The 23,557-nt window shown below is 40.8% G+C and overlaps 1 protein-coding gene across 2 annotated transcripts in view; it reads left to right on the top strand.

Annotated features, from left to right (window-relative positions):
• The window catches only part of syk (spleen tyrosine kinase), a 36,717-nt gene extending 18,356 nt beyond the window's left edge, over positions 1 to 18,361 (top strand). The window contains exons 6-15 of one of the 2 annotated variants that reach the window (XM_063210553.1): positions 1,417 to 1,501; positions 2,937 to 2,971; positions 5,289 to 5,357; positions 8,629 to 8,701; positions 9,219 to 9,378; positions 10,633 to 10,842; positions 12,023 to 12,215; positions 15,114 to 15,254; positions 15,992 to 16,104; positions 16,637 to 18,361. In XM_063210553.1, coding sequence (XP_063066623.1) covers positions 1,417 to 1,501; positions 2,937 to 2,971; positions 5,289 to 5,357; positions 8,629 to 8,701; positions 9,219 to 9,378; positions 10,633 to 10,842; positions 12,023 to 12,215; positions 15,114 to 15,254; positions 15,992 to 16,104; positions 16,637 to 16,709 — 1,152 coding nt within the window. In that variant the 3' untranslated portion in view covers positions 16,710 to 18,361. The remainder of the gene's footprint in view (positions 1 to 1,416; positions 1,502 to 2,936; positions 2,972 to 5,288; positions 5,358 to 8,628; positions 8,702 to 9,218; positions 9,379 to 10,632; positions 10,843 to 12,022; positions 12,216 to 15,113; positions 15,255 to 15,991; positions 16,105 to 16,636) is intronic. The other variant, XM_063210554.1, reaches the window with a different exon arrangement.
• Positions 18,362 to 23,557: the final 5,196 nt, after the last annotated feature.

Genomic DNA, 23,557 nt, shown 5'->3' with positions numbered 1-23,557 from the left:
GAATAGAACAGTCCTTAGGTCTGCCTAGGTCTGCCTAAAGGGGGATTTCTCCCCCCTCCCCCTTGCAATAATAGAACCCGGAAACAATGGGCCAATGGGACCTCTCTCTCTCTACTCTCTCTGGTAACAGGCTGCACCTCCATTCCTCCACTTAACTCTCAGCACTGAAGTGCCTCACTCGTCATTTTTATTTATTCTGTAATTATTATTTCTGTGGAGTATGTAAACAGGAGATAAAATAGCTGAATGTGAAATCAGTGTTGTTCCAATGGGGAAATTGTCTTGCACGAAAATGTCACACTGCATAACACTCTAACACAGAGAGCAATAAAAATACTCGTACATAATACTACAATGTTTATTTTATACTGTGTGCAAATAAATATTATTTCTGTCCACTCTAGTCAAAAATGAGACAAGAAACAGAGATATATTTGAGAGGCTTTATTTCTGAATGCATAAATTTGTGTTTTGCGGTATGGCTCTGTTCGGAGGAAGTTCCCCGGCTTCTCCATGAGCTCTATGGAAGCCAATGCAGGGAACAGCAGAATCCTCAGGTGGAGTGCCTTCCATTTAGCTGGAAAGGCGACATACCCCCTAGAACAGAGCGAGCATGATTAGTCTGGTGGAGCAGGGGAGGTGGTGCGAGCAAAACAAGCAGCAAAAAGCAATGACAGGAAAACAAATTCAGTAGTTTAAATAAAGCGCGCCAAAGGTCAGCATCCAATTGCGAGCAGCAGCTGATTAACCAAAGCGCAGCTGATTAGTGGAGAGTTGTATGGGTTGGGTCGGCGTCAGCCAGTAGGCAAAAGGGCGCGTTGACTACGTGGTCTGCCAGAACTATCGTAGGTTGCTCGATTTTTGCTGGCAGTTTGGCCTAGATTGCCTGTAAGAAGAGATAATGTAGGCTAGCTCAATGGCTTTTTCTCGATTGCTTTCACACAATTTCTGGAATCATGTCTCAAATTCTCAAAGCTCTGCACACAATTGATTTTACGAAGTAGCCTATTTTGAATGACAGGGTGTTCCATCAGAAAGCCAACAATTTTCTTCATGAAAATTGTGCCTAATCCAGACAAATGTGTGTAGTGTTTTGAAAAGACTGTGTTTTAAAACTGAAATGAGAGCGTAAAGAAGGAATTGTGTTTGTATTTCAGTGACATTGGTTGTGGGAGTTAGGATGTGTGTGAGATGTTTTCGGTACCAGAAATTGTGTGTGTGTGTGTGTGTGTGTGTGTGTGTGTGTGTGTGTGTGTGTGTGTGTGTGTGTGTGTGTGTGTGTGTGTGTGTTCTCAAGAGTTACTGTACTCTACCAAAAACATTTTTTTTAAAAAAAGCATGTCTTTGTGCGTGCGTGCGTGCGTGCGTGCGTGCGTGCGTGCGTGCGTGCGTGCGTGCGTGTCCTCTCTACTCCAGCTGGTGGAGCACTACTCATACAAGCCAGATGGTCTCCTAAGAGTCTTGACTGAATCCTGCTCTCGACCGGAAGGAGCATCGAATGGTACGTAAGGGGAGGGATATATTGCCCAGGCTCATGATCCAGTTACAGTAATGCCTATAGATAATTAGAAAGCATTTAAAAAACTATAACTTAAAGGGACACTGTGTGAGATTTTTAGTTGTTTATTTCTAGAATTCATGCTACCCATTCACCAATGTTACCTTTTTAATGAATACTTGCCACCACCATCAAATTCTAAGTATTCATTATGACTGAAAAAAATTGCAATTTTCATACATGAAAAGGGGGATCTTCTCCATGGTCCGCCATTTTGAATTTCCAGAAATTGCCATTTCTAGCTGCAAAAATCCATACTGGAAAATAATAGTTTATTATTTAGTAAACTTTCATGAAAAGATCAAATTTGGCAATAGGCAACCCAGTTTCAATGAGCAGCAAAGTTGCAGTACCTTTTTTGACCATTTCCTGCACAGTGTCCACAACTATAACTTAACCGATAAAGGGTTGTCTGTAAATGTTATGTCTGTAACATTAAATAGAGCACGACGCAGCCCCCAGCCATGGCTGACAATAAACAGTTGACAGTTCTTATACACCCGTCTCCAAAAGAGTTGTCGCCTATCCATCTGTTTGGAATAACAGCTAATAACCTGACTTTCAATTAATCACTTGGCTTCAGAAGTCACTCATATGAAAGCTACAACCCTCCCGAATGAAAATGTATGTACAAAAATAAATTTCATGCACCAAAGAAAGATTGACCCTTTATTGAACACAGACAGGACAGATTTTCACAAGACAAAAGTTTTGTCGCCAATCGAACATAATGTCAAAATGAGCAAGGATGGTGACATATTGGCTATTCGTAGAGCAGTGATTCTCAAAGTGTGGTCCGGGGACCACTGGTGGTCCGCGACAGAGCTAAGGTGGTCCACAAAGGGATTTCTTATTTTCCAAGACAAGCTAGCAGAATGCTATATTTGTAACATAATTATAAAGCCAATCATGCCTCTAGTCATATTTTCACCACAATAAGACAGGGTTGTAAATGGGAATAAAAAGTAAGTGATCTGCATCAATATTAAGTGTCGAAATAGCACCCGTCAACTCCAAACGGATAGGCGACAACTCTTTTGGAGATGGGTGTAGTAGATACATTATAAGATATTGATAAAGAGGAGTGTTCAAGATTTTGGCAGAACTAACTACTTTTGAGTTGTGCATGATAAACTATGTCAATCCATAGCTAGCAACCAATCAGAAAGCAGTGCAGTGAGGAGAGAAAGAGGTAATGGAACAGCTAGATGGATGGATGGATGGATGGATGGATGGATGGATGGATGGATGGATGGATGGATGGATGGATGGAAGGGTGGATGGATGGATGGATGGATGGATGGATGGATGTGTTTATAAGTACTCAACCATGAATAATGAATTGTTAATGATAATGTATTTTGTCATTGATATGCAGATATAGGCCGCCCAGAGCTACCAGGCCACCATCCTGTAAGTGAAACTTTATTTATACGACAAACTATTTCCTATTAACGTTGATATCATATATAAAACTAACATCTGTCACACTGGGTCACTCGTTTTAAAACGGTAAAAGACACTACCCCTGTTATAAATGAGCTGTTACCAGAATGACAATGACCAAGTCATTGTATTACTAAGTAATGTGTAACTAAAGGCCCTGTGTCCTGTCATAGTGGTGTAGTACTATAGTTAAGTTTTTTCATAGACTATTACAACGTCCCAGTGGGGGAACGGTCCCTGGTAAGGAGCTAGGGAATGAAGCAGACTTAGACACATGCCAAATACATACAGTACATAGCTAGTCATAGACGCAAGGCAACAGCACACTGCAGTATTTGCTTTGAAGGGGATTTCCAAGCAGTAAGCAAAATTGGCCTGGAAAGATTCCTCACCTGCCACCTGATTTGACCAGCACTGAGGAAATCCCCTAGAGAGGATGTGATGTCATTGTCAGGGCTGTTGAAAGGTTAAGGGGGGGGGGGGGCATGGTCCCTGGTCCCCCAAACTCCCATATACGAATACAAAATGTAGAAAAGTTGTGTTACCATAATATGACGAAGACATACCATGACAGACAGATCACGTAGATGAGGATGTCATAAGTCACTCAACCCATTATTACTCTACAAAGTATTGGCACAAGTACTCATGACTGTACAGTGTCAATTTACCAGTGTCTTGTGTTTTCCTTTCAACCATCTTAGACACTTACACTTACAAAATTGTTGTTGCTTTTACTTGAATTTATAAACAGTCTTCATCAGGTGGCCCATTTGTAACTGGGGGGCCCTAGGCATTTGCCTATATTTGCATACCAGAATGGCCTGGGCATCGGCAGAGTAGTTACGTAACACTTCATCAACAATGGTTACTCATTTCACTCAGAGCCCTGTCACCACAGTTGGAAATGTAGTTTTGTCGAGCTGAGTGACATTGTCACATTATTAAGGTGTTCTTTTGATATCTTAAAAAAATTGGGTTTTTAAACACTTTTTATTGGCATAGTAGAGTAACTGTTGAGTAACTGTACTAAACAGATGAATTTTCACCAATAACTTAATATATCGTAGGAAACACGATTGCTGAAATGAATGATTATTAGAATGAACCGATGTGTCAGAAATACAGAACAGATTGATATTAGCTGCCCAACACTGCTGTGCGTTTCCACTCTAAATATTGCCGTATATAGTAGAAATAAACATATGGCAAGGCTCATTTAACCTCCCCTGTCTTTGCTTGTTCATAGGACTATAACCTCTCATAACTAATTAAACGATACTCGTGCATTGAACTTAAATGTAGTATTTTATCTGTTACGGACAGTGTTTGTGAAAAAAAAGATTTCAGGAGGGTAATCTGCTTCGTGTTTTGGCTCATCTGTACTACAGTATAGTAACACAACCTCCTACTAAATGACAAAGACGGTACAATAGTGATAACTTCTCTGTGCACCATACCATGTGTACATATTTACACCTGAGCAATAAGCAACATTATTAGTTATTGTGATGAGCTGCTTCAGTGAACGCCAATCAAAAGAACGAGCCAGACGCCTCCGTTTGCCAGCATCAGCTTTATATAGTCTCTACAATGTTCACAACTGTCAAGGTCCAGGGAACTAATTCTCCACTTAAATAAGCACATGCTGCATTATCAACTTCCTGTGCTCAGAATAAAATAAAGAAATGGCTATTGTGCCTGGAATCACATGTGTGTGCTGGACAATAGCCTCACATACTGTAACAGTTAATGATGTAGCAGTGACAACCTCTTCCCCTCCCCCCATGCTGCAACTGTGACAGCAATGATAGTCTATTGCAGTCATGTGACAGGAAGTGCCACAGATAAAGTCGACCTAGCTAGTCTTCCCAACCAAGAGGAAGTGACTAACATTGACTAAGGCCAGTGACAAGCAGTCCATACACAGCAGAATTATACTGTGTACACTGCATGTTTTCTTTTATTTACTATGGTACGCATGATTGAGGTTTTGAGGTTTGGATAGGGCTAAGACAAAATTACTGGTGTCTATTGATTAATGAATCACTTAAATCAATAAATGTATGACAATGTTTTGAGAAAGCATGATGAAACTGTGTGTCTGTCTGAGTCAGGAGGACGACCACGTCTACTATCTTGTTGTAGAAATGAACTAACACACGCCTCCTTAACATGCACGCCATGATTTTTATTGGTGAACACTTCCTGAGGAAGAACGACGGATTATTAAAAAAACAAACAAACAAACAAGTAACCCTCTTTCAAACTTGTGGTTTTGTAGCGAGGTGCCACAGGTGGAATACTCTCCAGACTCAAATCCTACTCCTTCCCAATACCTGGCTCCAAAAAGGTGCACCAACTAACATGCAATATCCCTCTTTTCCCCTTCTCTCTCTCTCTCTCTCTCTCTCTCTCTCTCTCTCTCTCTCTCTCTCTCTCTCTCTCTGTCTCTGTCTCTCTCTCTCTCTCTCTCTCTCTCTCTCTCTCTCTCTCTCTCTCTATCTCTCTCTCTCTCTCTCTCTCTCTCTCTCTCTCTCTCTCTCTCTCTCTCTCTCTCTCTCTTTCTCTCGCTATCTATCTATCTTATTATGGGTGTGTGGTGCAATGAGGTTCCCCCTAGCCTGCTAACTAATGTGTGTGCCTTTTTTATTTGAATCTTAATCTTAACTGGTGTTAATTTTGCTACTAACATGCGTGTGGGATTGCAAAGTGCCTATCTGTCATCTTTACATGCACATGCATATTCATGCATTTCCATTCGCATGAATGGCACCTGCAATCATTTTCTGTCTGCCCCTTCTGTGTTCATGAGTTGTTGTGATGTGGTGAAAAGAAAAAAACAATCTTTGAGGCACTGCCAGTTTTTATCTTTTCATGGCAGTTTGGACGCCCAAGTTTATTTGATGAGCACCCTTTTTTTTACTAATTGGACAAATGACCCAGTCAAGCATTCCCTTTTCTCTTTTTGGTTGTTGTGTTGTGGGTAGATGCAGGCAATGTGATCTGAAGACGTCATATATATAGGCAGGGTGCGATTTGTTGAAGAACTAGAAGGCTGGGATAAGTTTAAGATTTTAAGCATTATCAATGGAGTTACATACCGCAAATATTAAAATCCTGTAGGAATAGTGGAAGTATCAAAACCAGAAGGGGGGACAATCCCCCCCCATCCCCCCCTACAAATCGCACCCTGTATATAGGCTATATAGAGGTGTGTGATGCCAAAGAAAGTTATCCAATCAGTGGTGTAGTCTACATAGAATAATGTACACACTGTACTCTTAGGGAGTGAAAACAGTGACTGAAGATGTGATCTTTGGGTGCTATTATACCTATGCTTATTCTATCCCGTTAGTTCAGAGTATGTCCCTTGTCCACTCTCAGTTCTCAGTTGTTGTTCTTCTGACAAAATGGATTCTTAAAGTTATGGGCGGTTTAACCCCTTTGCGCAGAGCCTCTGTTACAACATTACTGTCACCAAAATTGTAACGACAATGTCATTATTAATCTTTTACCATAGGTGCCGTTAAGTGTCTTGTTGTTTATCAAACTTTTTTGCAATGAGGAAGAGAGATAGCAAAGAATGCTGTTTGGACAATCTCTTGTCTTGACCTGTAGGAAGTGATGTTTACAGAGCTTTGCATCATTGCTCAGACCATTATACAATATTATGTAAGCAGTGTGTTGCAGCAACTGTTAAAACTGTTGCGACGAGCTGTTGTGGCAAGCTGTCTCAGTAACAGAATGTGCCAGAGATATATTTATTTGTTACAGTAACATACATAACAGTTTAGATTAGAGAAAGCAATACAAAAACAGAGACCGATACGGAAAAGATGCATGAAGAAATTTCAGTCTGTTGTGCTATTTATACATTTTGCTAATGAAAAAATTGGTACAGTGCTTTTTTTTCTAAAAGGTTGTAGTATAAACATAAATGTAGTAGTTGCTGTGCCTTTTGGTAAGACATGCCCATCACTGTGGATCGCTCTTGCCGCCATTGTTAATTCCGGGGTCAGTGAGGTTTAGGGGAACCATTATTGCACTTAACTTACCCACAGGATGTTGCTATGTCCGTTACCCAACACACTTCCTCATTATCCTGTCCTATCGTAAACCACTCTGAAGAATGACATGATGTATGGATGTTAGAAAAACTACACATCTACTGTATTAGGCCTACTGAAAGGCATCCTGTTGAGCCTGTTGTCAGCTGTCCTATACCGCCCTCTTGCGTTCCATGATCATGCTGACTTCTTTTTCACATGACGCCAGACACCTCCAATGTATTTGAGGCAGGTGCAGAGGTGTCAAAAGTAAGACTAAATTCATGGTGTAAGTACAACAACAGCACATAATATTACCCAGCTGTTACACCATTTACTCCATTGTACCCAATGAGGTAGATAGATGGTTGTTACTGAAAAAACATGAAAAACCTAGCAAGAACACACAACAAACTTGATCCAATCAGTGCAGAGTCACAGGTCTCTAAGACGAGTACACAGGTCTACTGGTTACTCAGATCAGTTACCTGTGTTAGAGGGAAACTGTTTTACTGCTCCCTCTTTCCCTCTCTCTTCTCTACGTATTGCTCTCTCTCTCTCTCTCTCTCTCTCTCTCTCTCTCTCTGGTTTGATCCTTGCCCTCTCTTGCCCTCTTATAAAAGACACCTTAGGCTCCTTTCCTTCATGTTCCACTTCCACACAGGAAGAAGACCAGTGTTAACCTCCACCATCTCCAAATCATGTAGCTCCACACTCATGATTTACCGTATTATTCGGACCATTAGGGGCATTGAATATCATAAAATATTGTCAAAAACTGACAGAGCGTCTTATAAGCTGTCTTTTGGCCTGGAATATACGGTAAATCTACACGTTCAAACTATTGCACAGCCCCCACTATGGACATCCATTATTTCAATCAGAAATCTCTCAATCATTCCAGGTTATGTTGTGCATGTGTTGTTTCATACAGAGGAGAGTGTTGACTAACTGTCTTGAGAAAGTAAAAGTCCTGCCATGAAGGGCATTTCTTCTGTCTGTGCCCTTATCATTTTTAATATCATTATAGTATAGCTTATCTACTTGGTGTATGAGTTGTATTACATACAAAGATCAGATTCCAAATAGAATGCAAGTATAGAATTCAAAAATATAATTGAATTAAGTATGTGGCAGGACTTTTATTTTCTGAAAATGTCACATCCTCCTTTGAATACATAATGAAGACAGGATGAAACACTCCAACAATGCCACCCCCTCCCCCCATCACATCATTGGTCTTCTTCATATTACTGCTGTATGGGTATCTTTGCTCAGAGCAATATTTGGACTCCTTTTTACCTTTTTTTGTCTGAATTCATGTTCAATTTCTGGCCTAAGACATCCATACAGGGTGACCATGAAGGAAATGTGGATAATTTTTTTCCCAATAAACATGCAACCTGATGTGTGTGTTTCTGCGTTTTGCTTGTGTGGACTTTCAGGTTGCATGGAGCCTGGTTTAGCCCTGAATCTATGCACTGCGTGTTCGTGTGTGTGTGTGTATGTGTCCTTGTCTGAGTGTGTGTGTGTCCATATCAGCCTGAATAATCCACTGTTGTGATTCAACCACAGGATCGTCCTTCCCAAAGACTTAGCAACAAAGATAACAACCACAACACCTACGAAACCAGGGGTCCAAATGCTGGTGAGAGCCAAGACAAAATGTTTTACCATATTTCTTTGACTGAGTAGAACTCACAATTTACTCCTTTGCCATGAATGGCATGAAATATTAGCTTAGTTTTACATGTGCATTTGTTTTGAAAAGTGGTTCATGAACCACCTTGAACTAGGTACGTTACCTAATCAAAGGGATACACATTTCTGATATGATTCAGAATTTCATTCTTTCTCTCTCTCTCTCTCTCTCTCTCTCTCTCTCTCTCTCTCTCTCTCTCTCTCTCTCTCTCTCTCTCTCTCTCTCTCTCTCTCTCTCTCTCTAACTCTCACTCTCACTCTCACTCTCTCTCTATTACTGTATTGTTACAATGTCGCAATGTATTACTAAAGGCCTTGTGTACTGTCATTGGGCTGTAGTACTATGGTAGTTACGTTTTTCAGGGCCTGTTACAGTGTTCCACTGTGGAACAGTTTGCGATAAAGAGCTACCTGGTATTAACCTTGCTAGTACTAACATGCATCTCTGATGTTTGGTCTCCCAGACGCCATGCCCATGGACACGGCGGTGTACGAGAGCCCGTACGCGGACCCGGACGAGCTGCGGCAGACGCATGTGGACCGCAGTCAGCTGTTCCTGGAGGACGGAGAGCTGGGCTCGGGGAACTTTGGCACCGTGCTCAAGGGACTCTACACCATGAGGAAGTAAGGGCATCTGACTGGCTGTGTGAATGACTGCGTGCAGGGAAGCTGACATGTGGAGAAACAAAGGGCCAGTTGTACTGGGCCAAGGGGAAAGAGGGGCCCCAAAGTGGAACCCTCATTACATTGTACTGTATGTATTGTGTGTGTGTGGGGGGGGGGGCTGCTTTCAGGTGGCTTTGTCCTGGGTCTGCCCAAAGCTGTCAGCGACCATGACTACATGTGTGCCAATTATTTCCCCAAACTGGTATACTGTCCTCTCTCCAACCTCTTTACAGTATGTGAGCAATAAGTAAAGACTCCGGTAACTTTGCCGCCATGCTCAAGGGGCTCTACACATGAGGAAGTCTATGCGTTCTACTGACTGTGTGTCTGACTGTGTGACTTCATCTGAAATGGTCACTCATTCCATACACAGTATACTATGTTAAGGACAATCGTAGTTCCGCACAGCTTCACGAGCTCCACCCACTAGGTCTGGGAGAGCACACGTTGGATTTGTTTTCAGACGGCATGGCTTTGTCCTATTTCACTATTTGCCCATCATCGCCACCAAGTAATTCCTTCCAAACCGTTCTCTGTTCACCCTTTAAACAACAGATATGTGGTACGTAGAGTCTAAAATGCAGTTGTCAGGTGACTCCACTATGCAAGTTACCATTGTCATTGAAAGAACAATCGCTTTGTGATCGGAGCGCTTCCCAAAAGACCAGGGGTGACTTTTCGAAAGCATAGTTGCTAACAATTAGCAACTTGGGTAGTTGCCAATGGGAAAATGCATTCCAAACAACAAGTAGTTAACATAGTTAGCATCTATGGTTTTGAGAAATGCACAAATGTGTGTAGCTCATGGAGCCCCCCTGGTGGAGCTGTGCGGAACTACACAGTTCTGACGAGAGCCAGGCTAGAGCAAGACAATGCGCTTTATATTCTGTGAAATAGTGAACGACTGAACCTCTCTAGTTTTCCCTGTATTCTATTACTCTTTCTTCACCCTGACAATCCCTGAGTGTGTGAATGCCTGCATGGGGTGCAAATAATTTCCCCGTGTTCGTCCTTTCCGGGTCCGTTTCATCATAGCAAACCAACTGCCTGTCTGTCTGGGCTACCACACCCTACCATATCCCCACAGAGCTGAGTTCAAATCCAGTTCGAGGTCATTTCCTGATCCTTTCCCCGTCTCGCTCCCACTCATTTAAAAAAAAAAAAAAAAAAAAACGTGTTCATGTTTGTGTCTGTCTATGTGTGTGTCATCAGGACCAAGAAGCCAGTGGCGGTTAAGATCCTGAAGAACGATGACAACAACACGGCGGTGCGTGACGAGATGCTGCGCGAGGCCAACGTTATGCAGCAGCTGGACAACCCCTACATCGTACGCATGATCGGCATCTGCGAAGCGGAGAACCTCATGCTCGTTATGGAACTGGCCGAGCTAGGGCCCCTGCACAAGTACCTGCAGAGGAACAAGTGAGATAATACATTCAACATTATTCTTTTTTTTTCAAGTATTTTTTGGGGGCTTTTCAGCCTTTTTTGGTTTTTATGAGACAGGATAGTGAAGAAGAGACAGGAAGCGAGCTGGGAGAGAGAGATGGGGAAGGACCAGCAAAGGACCTACCATATCAGCCACGGTAGGGCCGCATTCAACATTATTCTGAGGACGTATGGTCCCACTCTATTTTAGTGTTGCATTTTTAACCCGTTGAGTGAATGGTGAAGCCATATTTCAACTAAGTGTTAATTCAACACTCAAAGAGTAGAATTTAACTTGAGTGGGACCATATATTCTCATTGCAGATTTTACTGCATATATAGTTCTTTTCATGAAAATGGCTCTCCAATAGCTGGGGAAAAGGAATTGGGGGATATAATAAAAAAAAATGTTTTCCTAAAAAAGATAGTCTACTATGTCCATTGGCAAAGTCTAGCTGCCCATGGGTTCTAAAGCAAAATAAAAATGAGCAAGGAAGTTGGTGAATATAGCGGCAGAAATAGATAGGTGGATGAATCATCGTGGCATTATTCTGCAGACAAAGTCCCTTTTAAAACTGCGACATGATAGACACAGGGTCGAAGCACATCACTTCCATATTGCTGTACAGTAGTAATATAAGATACTCTGTCAAATACTAATATCACTACTAGCAATATTCTGATACAATACAGTATTATAAGAATAATACATGAAGGGGGTGACGTAGGCCAGAATACTAGTGCACTGTGCCATTACGCAGGGGATGCGGGTTAGATTCCGGCTCAAGGTCGCGCAAGGGCGCTAAACACCCATAGAGTCATGGGCTGGATCTCAAATGGCACACTTGTGCACTTCGGGCACTATGTTTCAGTGCGTAACTAATACGGCATACGCACTGAAACATGAACACTAAAGTGCACAAGTGCACCATTTGAGACACAGCCACAGTCTGTGTCTCACTTATCTCCATCAGAGAACCGAGGGTATAGAATACCCATACGTTTCACAATCCTTCTCCCTCACCCACTTCTCCCTCCTAATCATTTCCTGTCTCTTCTCCACTGTCCTGTCAGTTAATAAAAGTACAAAAGCCCTAAAAAAGAATAATACAAGAATTGACTTGTAAGTAGCTGGACTTCCATTTGTCACTCACTTCTCTTCTGTTGGCCACAGACTGAACGTTCCGGTCAAGAACATCACGGAGCTGGTTCACCAGGTTTCCATGGGAATGAAGTATCTTGAGGAGCATAACTTTGTGCACAGGGACCTTGCCGCCCGCAACGTCCTGCTGGTCACTCAGCACTACGCCAAAATCAGCGACTTCGGCCTCTCCAAAGCCCTCACAGAAGAGGAGAATTACTACAAGGTGAGTTCAGTTTCCTGCTAGATGAGTGGTGCATGGTCCGGGCCCCAGACTCCGGGGACCACTGGTGACCCACGAGATACGACTACAGTACCTCAAGACCACGCAGAGATTTCTACAAATGTAGTCACTATTTCCAAGACAAGGAAAGCTATATCAATGACAATATGATTACCGGTAGTCTAAACATATCTGAACTTGTTCCTTCACTACAATAAGACAAGCCTGTAATTTATATTAAAAAAATAAGTGATCTGCATCTGAATTTGGGGCAGCCATGGCCTAATGGTGAAGTCGTTGGTCGTGAGATCAGTTGCAGGTACAAATTCCACCATTACCTCTCCCTACACCTCCAACCATGGCTGAAGTGCCATTGAGCAAGGCAACTTAACCCCCACATTGCTCCAGGGACTGTAACCAATACCCCGTAAACGACTGTAAGTCACTTTGGATAAAAGCGTCAGCTAAGGGTAAATGTAATGTGATATAATGTAGTTTAAAGTCTTAACAGCGCCTAAAACCTTCAGGGTTGAGGGATTCCATCAATTCATTTGACTGGTTGTCCCTGTAAAAAAAAAGAATTAGGACAAAGTGGTCCATGATCTGAAAAAGTTTGAGAAACACTATACTAGATAACGCAATGATGACCCTGGTCAGTTGAGCCCCAGAAAGAAGCACATTCCAGTAAGACGCAGCAATTTTGACAAGGAACTGCTAACGCATCAGTTGATGTGAACTGTGAACACTGTGTTAACGACAGTGCTCGGAAAAGGTCCTTCTAAAAGTGTCAGTCCTCAGATTTAGAAAGACAAACCTTTGCCACAAAAAACCCTTGCCACATTTTGACATCACATCATTGAGAAGCTGATCAAACTCTCCAGATTTCTCATTAAGATCATCTGATTCAGAGCTGATCGGATTATAATTGTAGCAGCTTTTTACTCTCTGAACTCGGGATCCACACCTCTGGCCCACACTCAGAAAAAGAACTAAGGTGGAATAAGCCCTTCTTATGAAAAGGAAGTTCAAGTGCAGAGTAGACTTCCCGAATAAGCTACAGCGGCCTGTCAACTCTGGGCATGTACTGCAGTGGAAAGCTATTAACAGCTTTGCTGCCTCAGACAAGCTGAGTTCATCCTCAGGGTAGTGTGTCGGCATCAGTAACCACAGCCTCTACAAAGACAAGGGAAGAGGGCAGGGAGCATAGTCTATGTTCGTGATATAAGTAATAGACACACTGTGCACAGTGATTTAAGTGGAAGGCGAGCCCTTCTTTTCTTACAGTGGTCAATATCTCACTGCATTGAATTCTAAAAGAGCATGCGAAGCCTAAATAAATCTATACAAGTATTATGTATTAATACCCCCCACCTATGTATCTGGCAGATCACCAATGGTCCCTGGACAACAATGTTATTAACACACTCATCTGAGTAACATGGAATTTTCCTCTCCTCTGCTAGTTATTTAGCTAACAACCTGATCTCACAGAATTCTGTGACACGATCATGGACACTTGGTACACGAAATTTCAGAGATTGTGGCAAAAAGTCTGTGTTGGTGTCAGGGAAGTGTTTTCCATGATGGACTCACTGAAATGTTTGTGAGAAATACCTTTTGAACTCGATTGATAGGCTACTGTACCAAACAGTACTGGATCAAAACAATCCTTGACCCTAACCTGTCAGTAGGGTTAGAAAGAATAGAAAAAAATCTTTGAAATTAGAAAATTCCTGAGAGATTAAGTTGGAACATGAGTGTGTGAGAACATAAAGCATGGGAATATAAAGAATGCCCTTCAGTGAGCCCATCACGGAAAGCACCTCCGTGACCCCATCACAGAATTTTGGCCAAATCTGTGAAACAGACGCAGATTTTGTGTCACAATAGTGTATGATCATTTCACGTAATTCTGAGATCATGTCGCAGCTGGTTATAAACTGATGAGAAGACAGAAGCATATGGAATTACTCCTTTTCAGTTAGTTAGTTACTTTACAGTCTCAGTGGGGCAATTGCATGAGACATACAGAAACATACCAGAGAGCAACAGGAAGAGGAAAAAAATGACTACTGCGGGCGCTTTGACTCAATGAACTAAGACGGCATACCATTACGCTGGCGACCCGGTCTCAATTCCGACCCGATGTCCTTTGCCGATCCTTCCCCCATATATAGAGAGAGATATATATACTGTACTCATTTCCTGTTTCTCTCAATTGTCCTGCCTGATTAATAAAGGTGAACAAAATCTTTAAAGGTACACAGTGTAGGATGGTGGCCAGATTAGGTATTGCATCTATGTTGCTCATTGAAACTGTGCTGCCTATTGCCAAATTTGATATTCACTAACAATGAGCTAGTATGTACTAGTCTGACCAAAGTAAAGTAATTTTGCAGATAAAAATATCTATTTCTGGAAATTCAAAATTGTGGATAATGGGGAAGATCCTTCTTTTCATGTATGAAAAGGGCATTTTCCCAATCATAATGAATAGCCTACTTGGAATTTCATGGTGGAAAGTATTCATGAAAAACGTATAACATTAGAATGGGCAGCATGAATTCTGGAAATGAACAACTAAAAATAATACATAAAAAGGGGTTCCACGTGCTTCTGTTTTTACATCTGGTGCATCAACGGGAGGGAGGTAGGTAATCTTGAACAAAGAGAAGACACCAGAGCAGCTCAGATGGGATGCTTTTTCTTTTTAATTCAAGTGCACAACATGTTAGGGACTAACGTTTCAATGGCAAGCCATCTTCATCAGAATCCATCAGCATCCCATCTGAGCTGCTCCGGTGTCTTCTCTTCGTTAAAAATAATACACATTGCACCTTGTAAAAAGACTGCTTCTATGTATCTCATGGCTTTGTCTGCTCTGCTCAACTCCGCTAACAGGCGAAGGGACATGGCAAGTGGCCAGTGAAGTGGTACGCCCCTGAATGCATGAACTACTTCAAGTTCTCCTGCAAGAGCGACGTCTGGAGCTTTGGGGTTCTGATGTGGGAGGCCTACTCGTTCGGCCAGAAACCCTACAAGGTACTTGATTAGTTGGCTGGCTGATTGGTTAGTTGGCTGGTTGGCTGGTTGATTGATTGATATTCTTAAAGTGATACTGTCCCATGTTTGGAAATAAGCTCATATTACACCTCCCCTTGAGTTAAATTATTGAGTCTTACCTTTCTCCTGTATGTTCAACTGTTCTCTGAGTATGGCAGTGCAAATTGTACCTCCATTCTAGCTGGCGGCAAGCTGGTCTCATAGAAATCAATGTTAACTGCTAGCTTGGAGGTAAAATTTGCACTGCCGTATTCAGAGAACGGCAGGAAGTACAGGAGAAAGGTAAAACTCAATAACCTAACTCAAGGGGAGGTGTAATATGAGCTTACTTCCAAAACTGGGACAGTATCACTTTAAATGTCACTGTACAAATCGTATAGTTAACTGGTAATGTACCTTTGCACTGCAGATTTTGTCGAAAGGTCCACATTGTGGACCATCCATTGCTACACATGTACTGTATACATAAATGTCCTTATCTCAATTATATTCATTCATGCACACATGCACACATGCACACATGCGCACGTGCTCGTGCGCACACACACACACACACACACACACACACACACACCTGCCTCTGTCCATTCTCCCTCTGTTTGCCCTTTTTTGCTTTGCTGTTCTTTCACATAAATCCCTCTTCATCCCTCTGCCTGTCTGTCTGCCTGTCTCTCTCTCTCTCTCCCTCTCTCTCTCTCTCTCTCTCTCTCTCTCAGGGTATGAAGGGAAATGAGGTCATCCAGATGATTGAGGGCGGTCAGAGGATGGACGCGCCTGCCAACTGCCCCACAGAGATTTATGAGCTCATGAAAAAGTGTTGGACATATAAGTAAGGCATTAGCTCCTGTGATGTTTGCTTTTTTAAGACCCAGTAAAGTCACAATAATGCTGTGTAAATAGCACTTTCCAAAAAGTAGATAGAGCTGTCAATAATTGCCTCGTCAATTTTCACATTGCACTAATACATTGAATTGCCTTATACTATACTTACAGTAATAAGAACACGTCTTTTACAAATAAAATGCACAATAGAGAGGTCACATTCGTTAGTGAGCAAAAGAAAGCGGCAAGAATGCTGTTGGTTGTTTCTCTGAAAGTTAAATGAATCTATGACTCTAATGAATCTTTAATGAGTCTGCATTGCCTTATACTGTACTTAAGAACACGTCTTTTACAAATAAAATGCACAATAGAGAGGTCACATTCGTTAGTGAGCAAAAGAAAGCGGCAAGAATGCTGTTGGTTGTTTCTCTGAAAGTTAAATGAATCTATGACTCTAATGAATCTTTAATGAGTCTGTCTGTCTTTCTGTCTGTCCTGTCCCGTCCCGTCCCCCCCCTCTCTCTCTTTCTCCCTCGCAGGGCGGATGACAGGCCAGGTTTCTCGGTAGTGGAGCCAAGATTGAGGGACTATTATTATGACATCTCCCACTGATCCTTTGCCAGCAGGAAGTAGCCGCCCATCTGAGGAGACGTCTAGAAGTTTATATGGGATTTACGGATCGGCTCCCTTTTATGTTTGATGTCTGAAAGAAGTTACTGCAGTGGAGGGGTAAAAAAAGACACCTGCACCTCATGGTTATTAAGTTGAAAAGATGACTGTTAAGATGAAGGCAATAAATCTGATGTCTTTTTTAAATATCAGTTCACACAACTGAATTTGCCTTGAATGTTAAATATTGTCATATTACATGTTTTTTTCTACTGCGTTTAGCACGACTTCTTTATTCATGCTTTTGATTACATCATGCAAAATCCATAAGGTTCCTTCTTTTAAAGCCAATGATAAATTAATAAATAAATAAATAAATGCTTAAGTCATTCGCTTTAGAGCGGAGCAATTTACTTTTCAGTGCACATATTTTATACAGACAGATTTTTTTTCTTTTTTTAACAGAACTGCGGTACATACACATACATAGGCCTATATGTAAATTTGAGTCTTGATGGCTTCCCTTCCTGACATTTAGTACATCGTGCCAAATTTCCTCCAATTATACTCTTCATTTTTCTTACCATTCATAAATTCAATGCAATAAAACCCTTTTGGATTGCTGTATGCTGTACATTTACATGACCTTTTGCACTTGGGTAAGATATGCCAAAATAATTGCTATATGTAACTGGAAATGTTAGGAGAAGTGTGGAAGACGTGTATGTGAATACATAGTTGGTATGAAAGTAAGTTTGTGTTAATTTTTTACAAGTATTTAAGAGATGCAGCTTGCAAAATCTGTTGATAGGCAAGCCTAAATATAATGCTAAATTCTCGCTTTAAAAGTAGAGTATGGGCATTTTTAGTACTGAATTTCCAGAATTTGAGCTGGCCATTCACAAATGTCATCTTTTTCATGTACTGTATATTCTCAACCACCACCAGTAAATCATTAGTGAATATTTATGAAAAGATCACATTTGTGAATGGGCAGCATACGTTTTGAAAATATAACTGAAATGACGTACTACCTTTTAAAAGCATGCCCCATCTTTTAAAGTTCTTTGGCTGTTAATGGTAAGAAGATATTGAGAAGTGTAGGACAATTTTCTAAATATTATTTAAATGTGTGATTTTATATGTATGTAATTAACAGAAATGGTGGATGCAAAGTGAGCGTTACAAAGGTATATTTAAGTGGAATAGGCATCTTAAAATCAAACAATAAAAGTGAAACATAATTATTAACTTTCCTTTGTAGTCTTTAGCACAGATTACTTTATCATATACATTTAGTCTCCAGCAGTGTGACTATGGTGTGAAGGTTAAATCCTTGCCCAAAAGTCAAGTCCCCTTTGATTTACCCCTTGATGAAATCAGAGGCTTTATTTGTCCAATCCCCACTTGGTTATGGACGTCCCATTGCACTGTGGTGTAATCCATCGTGGGCCTTTAAATCCTGGCCTCCATTGTCTGTCTATGCTGTACAAGTCAAACTGTAAATGCCATAATATATGCATATGTGGAATTAAATACACTGAATTGGTGATTTCTTACATGTCGGCCTTTGATCTGTTTTGTTTATTTCACTCACCATGAAAGAGCTCACAAACTCCCCAAACAGGTCAAGTCAAGTCAGCTTTTATTGTCAGTTTCTTCATATGCACAGGTCATATAAGGAAATTGAAATTACATTTGACTCTCTCTATACCATGAAAGGACATAGACATACACAGGACTGACATTTACAAGTTGACATCATCAAAGTGCAAGACAGGACAAGTAACAGTGATGGACCAATACAGTAAGGTGATGGAGTAATAAGTCATAACTGAGAATTTAACATTGGTGAGTGACAGTGACAGTGACCAGTGATGAGCCAGTAACAGTAAAGTGATGAAGTAATAGGGCCTACATAATAAATAAACATTATGTACTTCATTTGTGTAAATATATGAGATGTCTTTACTTCTTTAATGTATCTGCTTTATGTCGTATTTAGCACCCAGTTAAAAACTGAACAGTGGCAGACCTGGGGAGTATTCCAAGAACATGGTTAAAGGACCACACCATTTTGCTTGGCATTGGGGCCGTAATTGTGATGATACCTCTGGAACTTTTGTCTGACTTGAAGATCTCAGTGAGATATGAAGTGGTTGCGTGATTTCCACAAAACGGTAGTTTTCAGGACACTGACACTAAATCAGTCACAGATGCTTGCTCAGTATTTTCTTAATATGTCCATTGTGATACAGTAGTGATGAACCCAACTAAGTTAACACGTGCATGAAGAGGTAAACCTGATAATAGATAATCTGCTGGTGCCGTTCAGTTAGGAAAATGATGACCACAGGCTCTTCTATTAGCTGATTTATCACCACCTCCAGGTTCAGTTAATCTGCTTTACTACTCAACCAACTTCTTGGAACTCCCTCTATATTAGTGTTTCTCAACAGGGGCTCTGGAGTCCCTCAGGGGGTGTTACAGAGCCTTTGGGGGGCGTTGAGATAGTTGAGAGGGGGCAGTGCTTAGATGCCATTTGGGGGCATTAGTCTACTTTTTTAATACTAAGGGGGTTATTGGCAGGCTTATGAGAGGTCAAGGGGGTGTTGGTAGGCTTATGATGAGGTCCAGCGGGCGTTTGTTAAAAAAACATTTTGAGAACCCCAGCTGTAGAATAAGCAGGGATACAGTAAGTAAAAATATGTAGTCCTTCCACATGTGCCCACCAGATGGCAATGTCGCATAACTGTTGTAATAGCTGAGTATCAAAGCTTTCTAAAGGAACGGACCGCCCTCTTCTGATTTTCACATATTTGCAGTATTTCCAAGTATTGTTTATTTATTTTATTTATTTATTTTGTACATGGGGAATGCCTCTTGAGATGCAACATCTCATTTTTAGTAGGGTCCCCTTGAAATTGGACAATACAGACAGTACAAGACAAAATATTACATCGTACAAGACAACACACATTCACACACTCATTCAAACAGCAGCCTCTTCGTTCCCCCACCTGTACAACCCCCAAAGCAGTATGCTCTTGGTTAGTGGGACAGGCAGTAAGTACAAGGCATACAGTCAGAGGCATAGGTACTTAACTAACGAATAAACATAAATGCAAAACAAAACAGGAAAACAGAGACACAAACAAGAATTCCTGAGAAGCATTGAGGAAGTATACAACCCTAAGCTTCATGTTACCACAGACATAGCTGAAGCATTACTTAAAAAGTTAAATAATGATAACTTAATAGTTAAAGCATTTACAAGTGTTGCTTTGTATTGTGTATTATCCATGAATGTGCATATAATTTTCTTCTCAGTGTTTTCAGTACTTAGATGTATTGGTATCAGAATTATTAGCATAGCTTAGCATAATCACTGGAAGCAAATGGAACCATTAGCATCAAGCCACAAGCGATCACTGGACGGGATTCAATAGCCGTTTGTACTCTGGTGAATTTTAAATTCATTTTCAAGTGTTGTATTTGATGATTTGATGCAGGGGTCCCCAAACGTTTTTTTTCTCTGGGGGCCACATTATCATTCCTGACTGTGATCAGGGGCCGGGATCAATCATGTGGGCTTTATAATGGGCCACTGCCCGTTTATAGCCATCATTTCTAGCACAAAATAGTTCAGCATTACAAGTGATTTGCAAAATAAGTGAGTACTTCACATGTTTTTCAATTTGAAATACCACAGGTATTCATTTTAATTTCTAACAACCATGTAAAAATTGCAAGGAAAGGTTAGAAAGATTGACAGTTTATGAGTGATACAATAGAAATGCTAGGCCTGTTTATATTAGATATTATATTACAGAGAGAGAAACTATCAAGACAAGAAACTTCTGGTGATTCACACTTGGTTAGTGAAAATGAAACTGTAGGAAGGCCTGTTGATAAACAAAATAAAATATTTAAAAAATATATTTTATCATTATTTTTTTCTGTGAGGATTGCGTCTTTGGGCCAGTTCAAATGGTGAGGTGCAGAGAGGTGGAGGGCCGGTCAAAGGAGCTTGGCGGGCCGCATCCGGCCCCCGGGCCTTAGTTTGGGGACCCCTGATTTGATGGTTTGTTTGGAACCATAGACTTGCATTGCTACACTTAATATGGCTATACTGTTAAGGCAATGCAAACACATCACCAGTACCTCCTTACTTTTATGCTAAAGCATTGTTGAACATATGCCTACATTGTCATTGGTGCACATCCTGGCAGTGGACCTAGGCCCTTGCGAAGTAGGCCTATAAAACTCTCCCCTGTTTGCTATGCAGTCATATGTGCATGGTTAATATATGTGTAAGGATGTGTGTAATCTCTTGTGGGTAATGTCTTCTGTAGCTTGTTCATGTATGTATGTATGTATGTATGTATGTATGTATGTATGTATGTATGTATGTATGTATGTATGTATGTATGTATGTATGTATGTATGTATGTATGTATGTATGTATGTATGTATGTATGTATGTATGCTACTTGACACCTTAATTTCCCCCTGGGATCAATGAATGATACTCTACTCTCTGCTCTACTGTAACTCAGAGGAGGAAAAAAACAAGCAGATTGACCAAAGGGTGGCGCCATAGCGCTTCTTTAAAAAATCAGGACTTGTTATTATACATTCACGAGAGCAGTTAGCATTAGGCCTACACAAAGAAAGATGAAGCTTCTTTGGCACAACAAAGTATGGCATACTTGAGACAAACAGATGACAATAAGGACATTAATTATATGGACATATTTGGAATTTTACAACTACTTTAAAATACTTTTTACATATCAAATATTTGATAGTAGTATGGACCTTCATGATTTCATGTCCTTTGATCTTTCTCACTAGTTATAATCCTTGATAAAAACTTGGCCAACTAAATGATCTGGTTATGTTATGCAATCAATGAAAAGAAGCTATTTACAAAGATGCATTCATCCCCTACACACACACACACACACACACACACACACACACACACACACACACACACACACACACACACACACACACACACACACACACACACACACAGAACACTCATTCCTCAAATGACTCACACAAACCACGCACGCACACGCGCACACACACACACACACACACACACACACACACACACACACACACACTAGACAATAAACCTTTGAAAAAAAGTATTTTAGGTTACACCATTTTTGGGTTTTTTTTGTAACAAACTATTTCCCTGTAGATATGACCCTTTTCATGCTTGATGACATGACAATAGGGCTGTTAGAAATGTTGCAACGTCACTTTTTCAAACTTTCAGAACCTGATGGGCTCTTCACTAATAAAACTATATTAAACTATTTAGCCATTTAAACTAGAGTTAAATCGTTAAGGTCTTTCAAAATACAAGGCGCTTCATTCCAATAACTCCCTATTGAATAAGTATATGGGCTCAGTGTTTCCCACAGAAATTTTGGAAACTATGGGGGCAGCCGGGGGGTCTTTTCGCGGGCCTTTTTTGGGGGGGGTTATTCACGCAGTGTAAATGCAAAATGGCAAAACAATGATTACAGTATGACATTGGCGCATGGAGAAACTATAGGCCTAAGCCTACATTTCAGCCATTTATATTTTGAGAAATAAGGCTACATAATACACATGCAGGGGTCTATGTAATGAAAAAAATAATAAAACAGAATAGGAGCAGAGCAGCTAGCAGCTCAGTTAAGTAGGCCTAATGTTTCCAAATCTTGATTATTACTTAATCATCAACCCACCAACATCAATATATTGTAGGCTAGGCCTACATTTGTAAGATGTTGGAAAGAAAGTATCTTTACAGCAGTCCAATAGCCCAGAATGTTGAATTTATGATTAAAAGGATGAATCATTTCATTTGGATTTAAATGTTTTATAATAGGCTAGGCCTATGTAACAAATTTAAAAGACTAAAATATTGAGCTTAAATTAGGCCTATATGAAGTAAAAGTATGCACTGTCACCTTAAGAGCTCGTGGAAATTTCAGATCTTGGGAAGCAAACATTTTTCTTACCGAACAGTCAGACTGACCTTCTGGCTAACTGGGTTTTATGGACATTCTTATCAGTAGGCTAGTATTTCGTTTAGGCATATTAGTTCATATGTTTTCAAGACATTTCCACTGCGTGGGCAAATGCTTTCATCAAAACCATTTTGACGAATTTAAACCAACTCTTTGGCAGAAAGCAGCACGCACTTCCAATGATGCCAATAGCGCGAGAGATGTTGCCACTCGCAAGCTGACAGGCATCCATTAAAATCGGTCCAGATGCTCGACACCGTTATCAACATTCATATCAGATTCACGATAGAGCTATAGGAGAGCTAGAACTTGTCTTCTATCCATTATACAGAGATGGATTTAGGCTTTTTGTGTAGGCTACTTAACACAACCGAACGCCGTAGATTAGGCTGCGAGTGACAGCTGTTGTCTGGTCACCGTTTTAAAGATCAGCATTCGAAGCGTGGCGTATCCGCGCTCTGTCTGATCAAGCAGCTCAGCCTGATCTCCAAAAATTCTGTGCTCCTGGACACGGATGTTAAGGACACGAAATCCGTGTCCAGGAGCACGGATTTTGCCAAAATTCCGTGCTCCTGGACACGGAATTGTTTTCCGTGCTCCTGGACACGGAATTGTTTTCCGTGATGGGCACACGGAAGTGCTTTCTGTAGGCTATTACCACAGCACTGTGTTAACTCTATCATTAGAAAATACATACCAAATGCTAATAATAAACAAAATAATGCTATAGCAATTTAAGTTGTGCCCTGACCAAAACATTCCCTAACCTTAACCTGTCATTAAAGACATATTTTTGAGAAATACCTTTTCCAG

Source organism: Engraulis encrasicolus, chromosome 11 (genome assembly GCF_034702125.1).
Source record: "Engraulis encrasicolus isolate BLACKSEA-1 chromosome 11, IST_EnEncr_1.0, whole genome shotgun sequence".
NCBI classification, from domain to species: Eukaryota; Metazoa; Chordata; class Actinopteri; order Clupeiformes; family Engraulidae; genus Engraulis; species Engraulis encrasicolus.
This window is presented reverse-complemented; position numbering and strand designations above follow the sequence as displayed.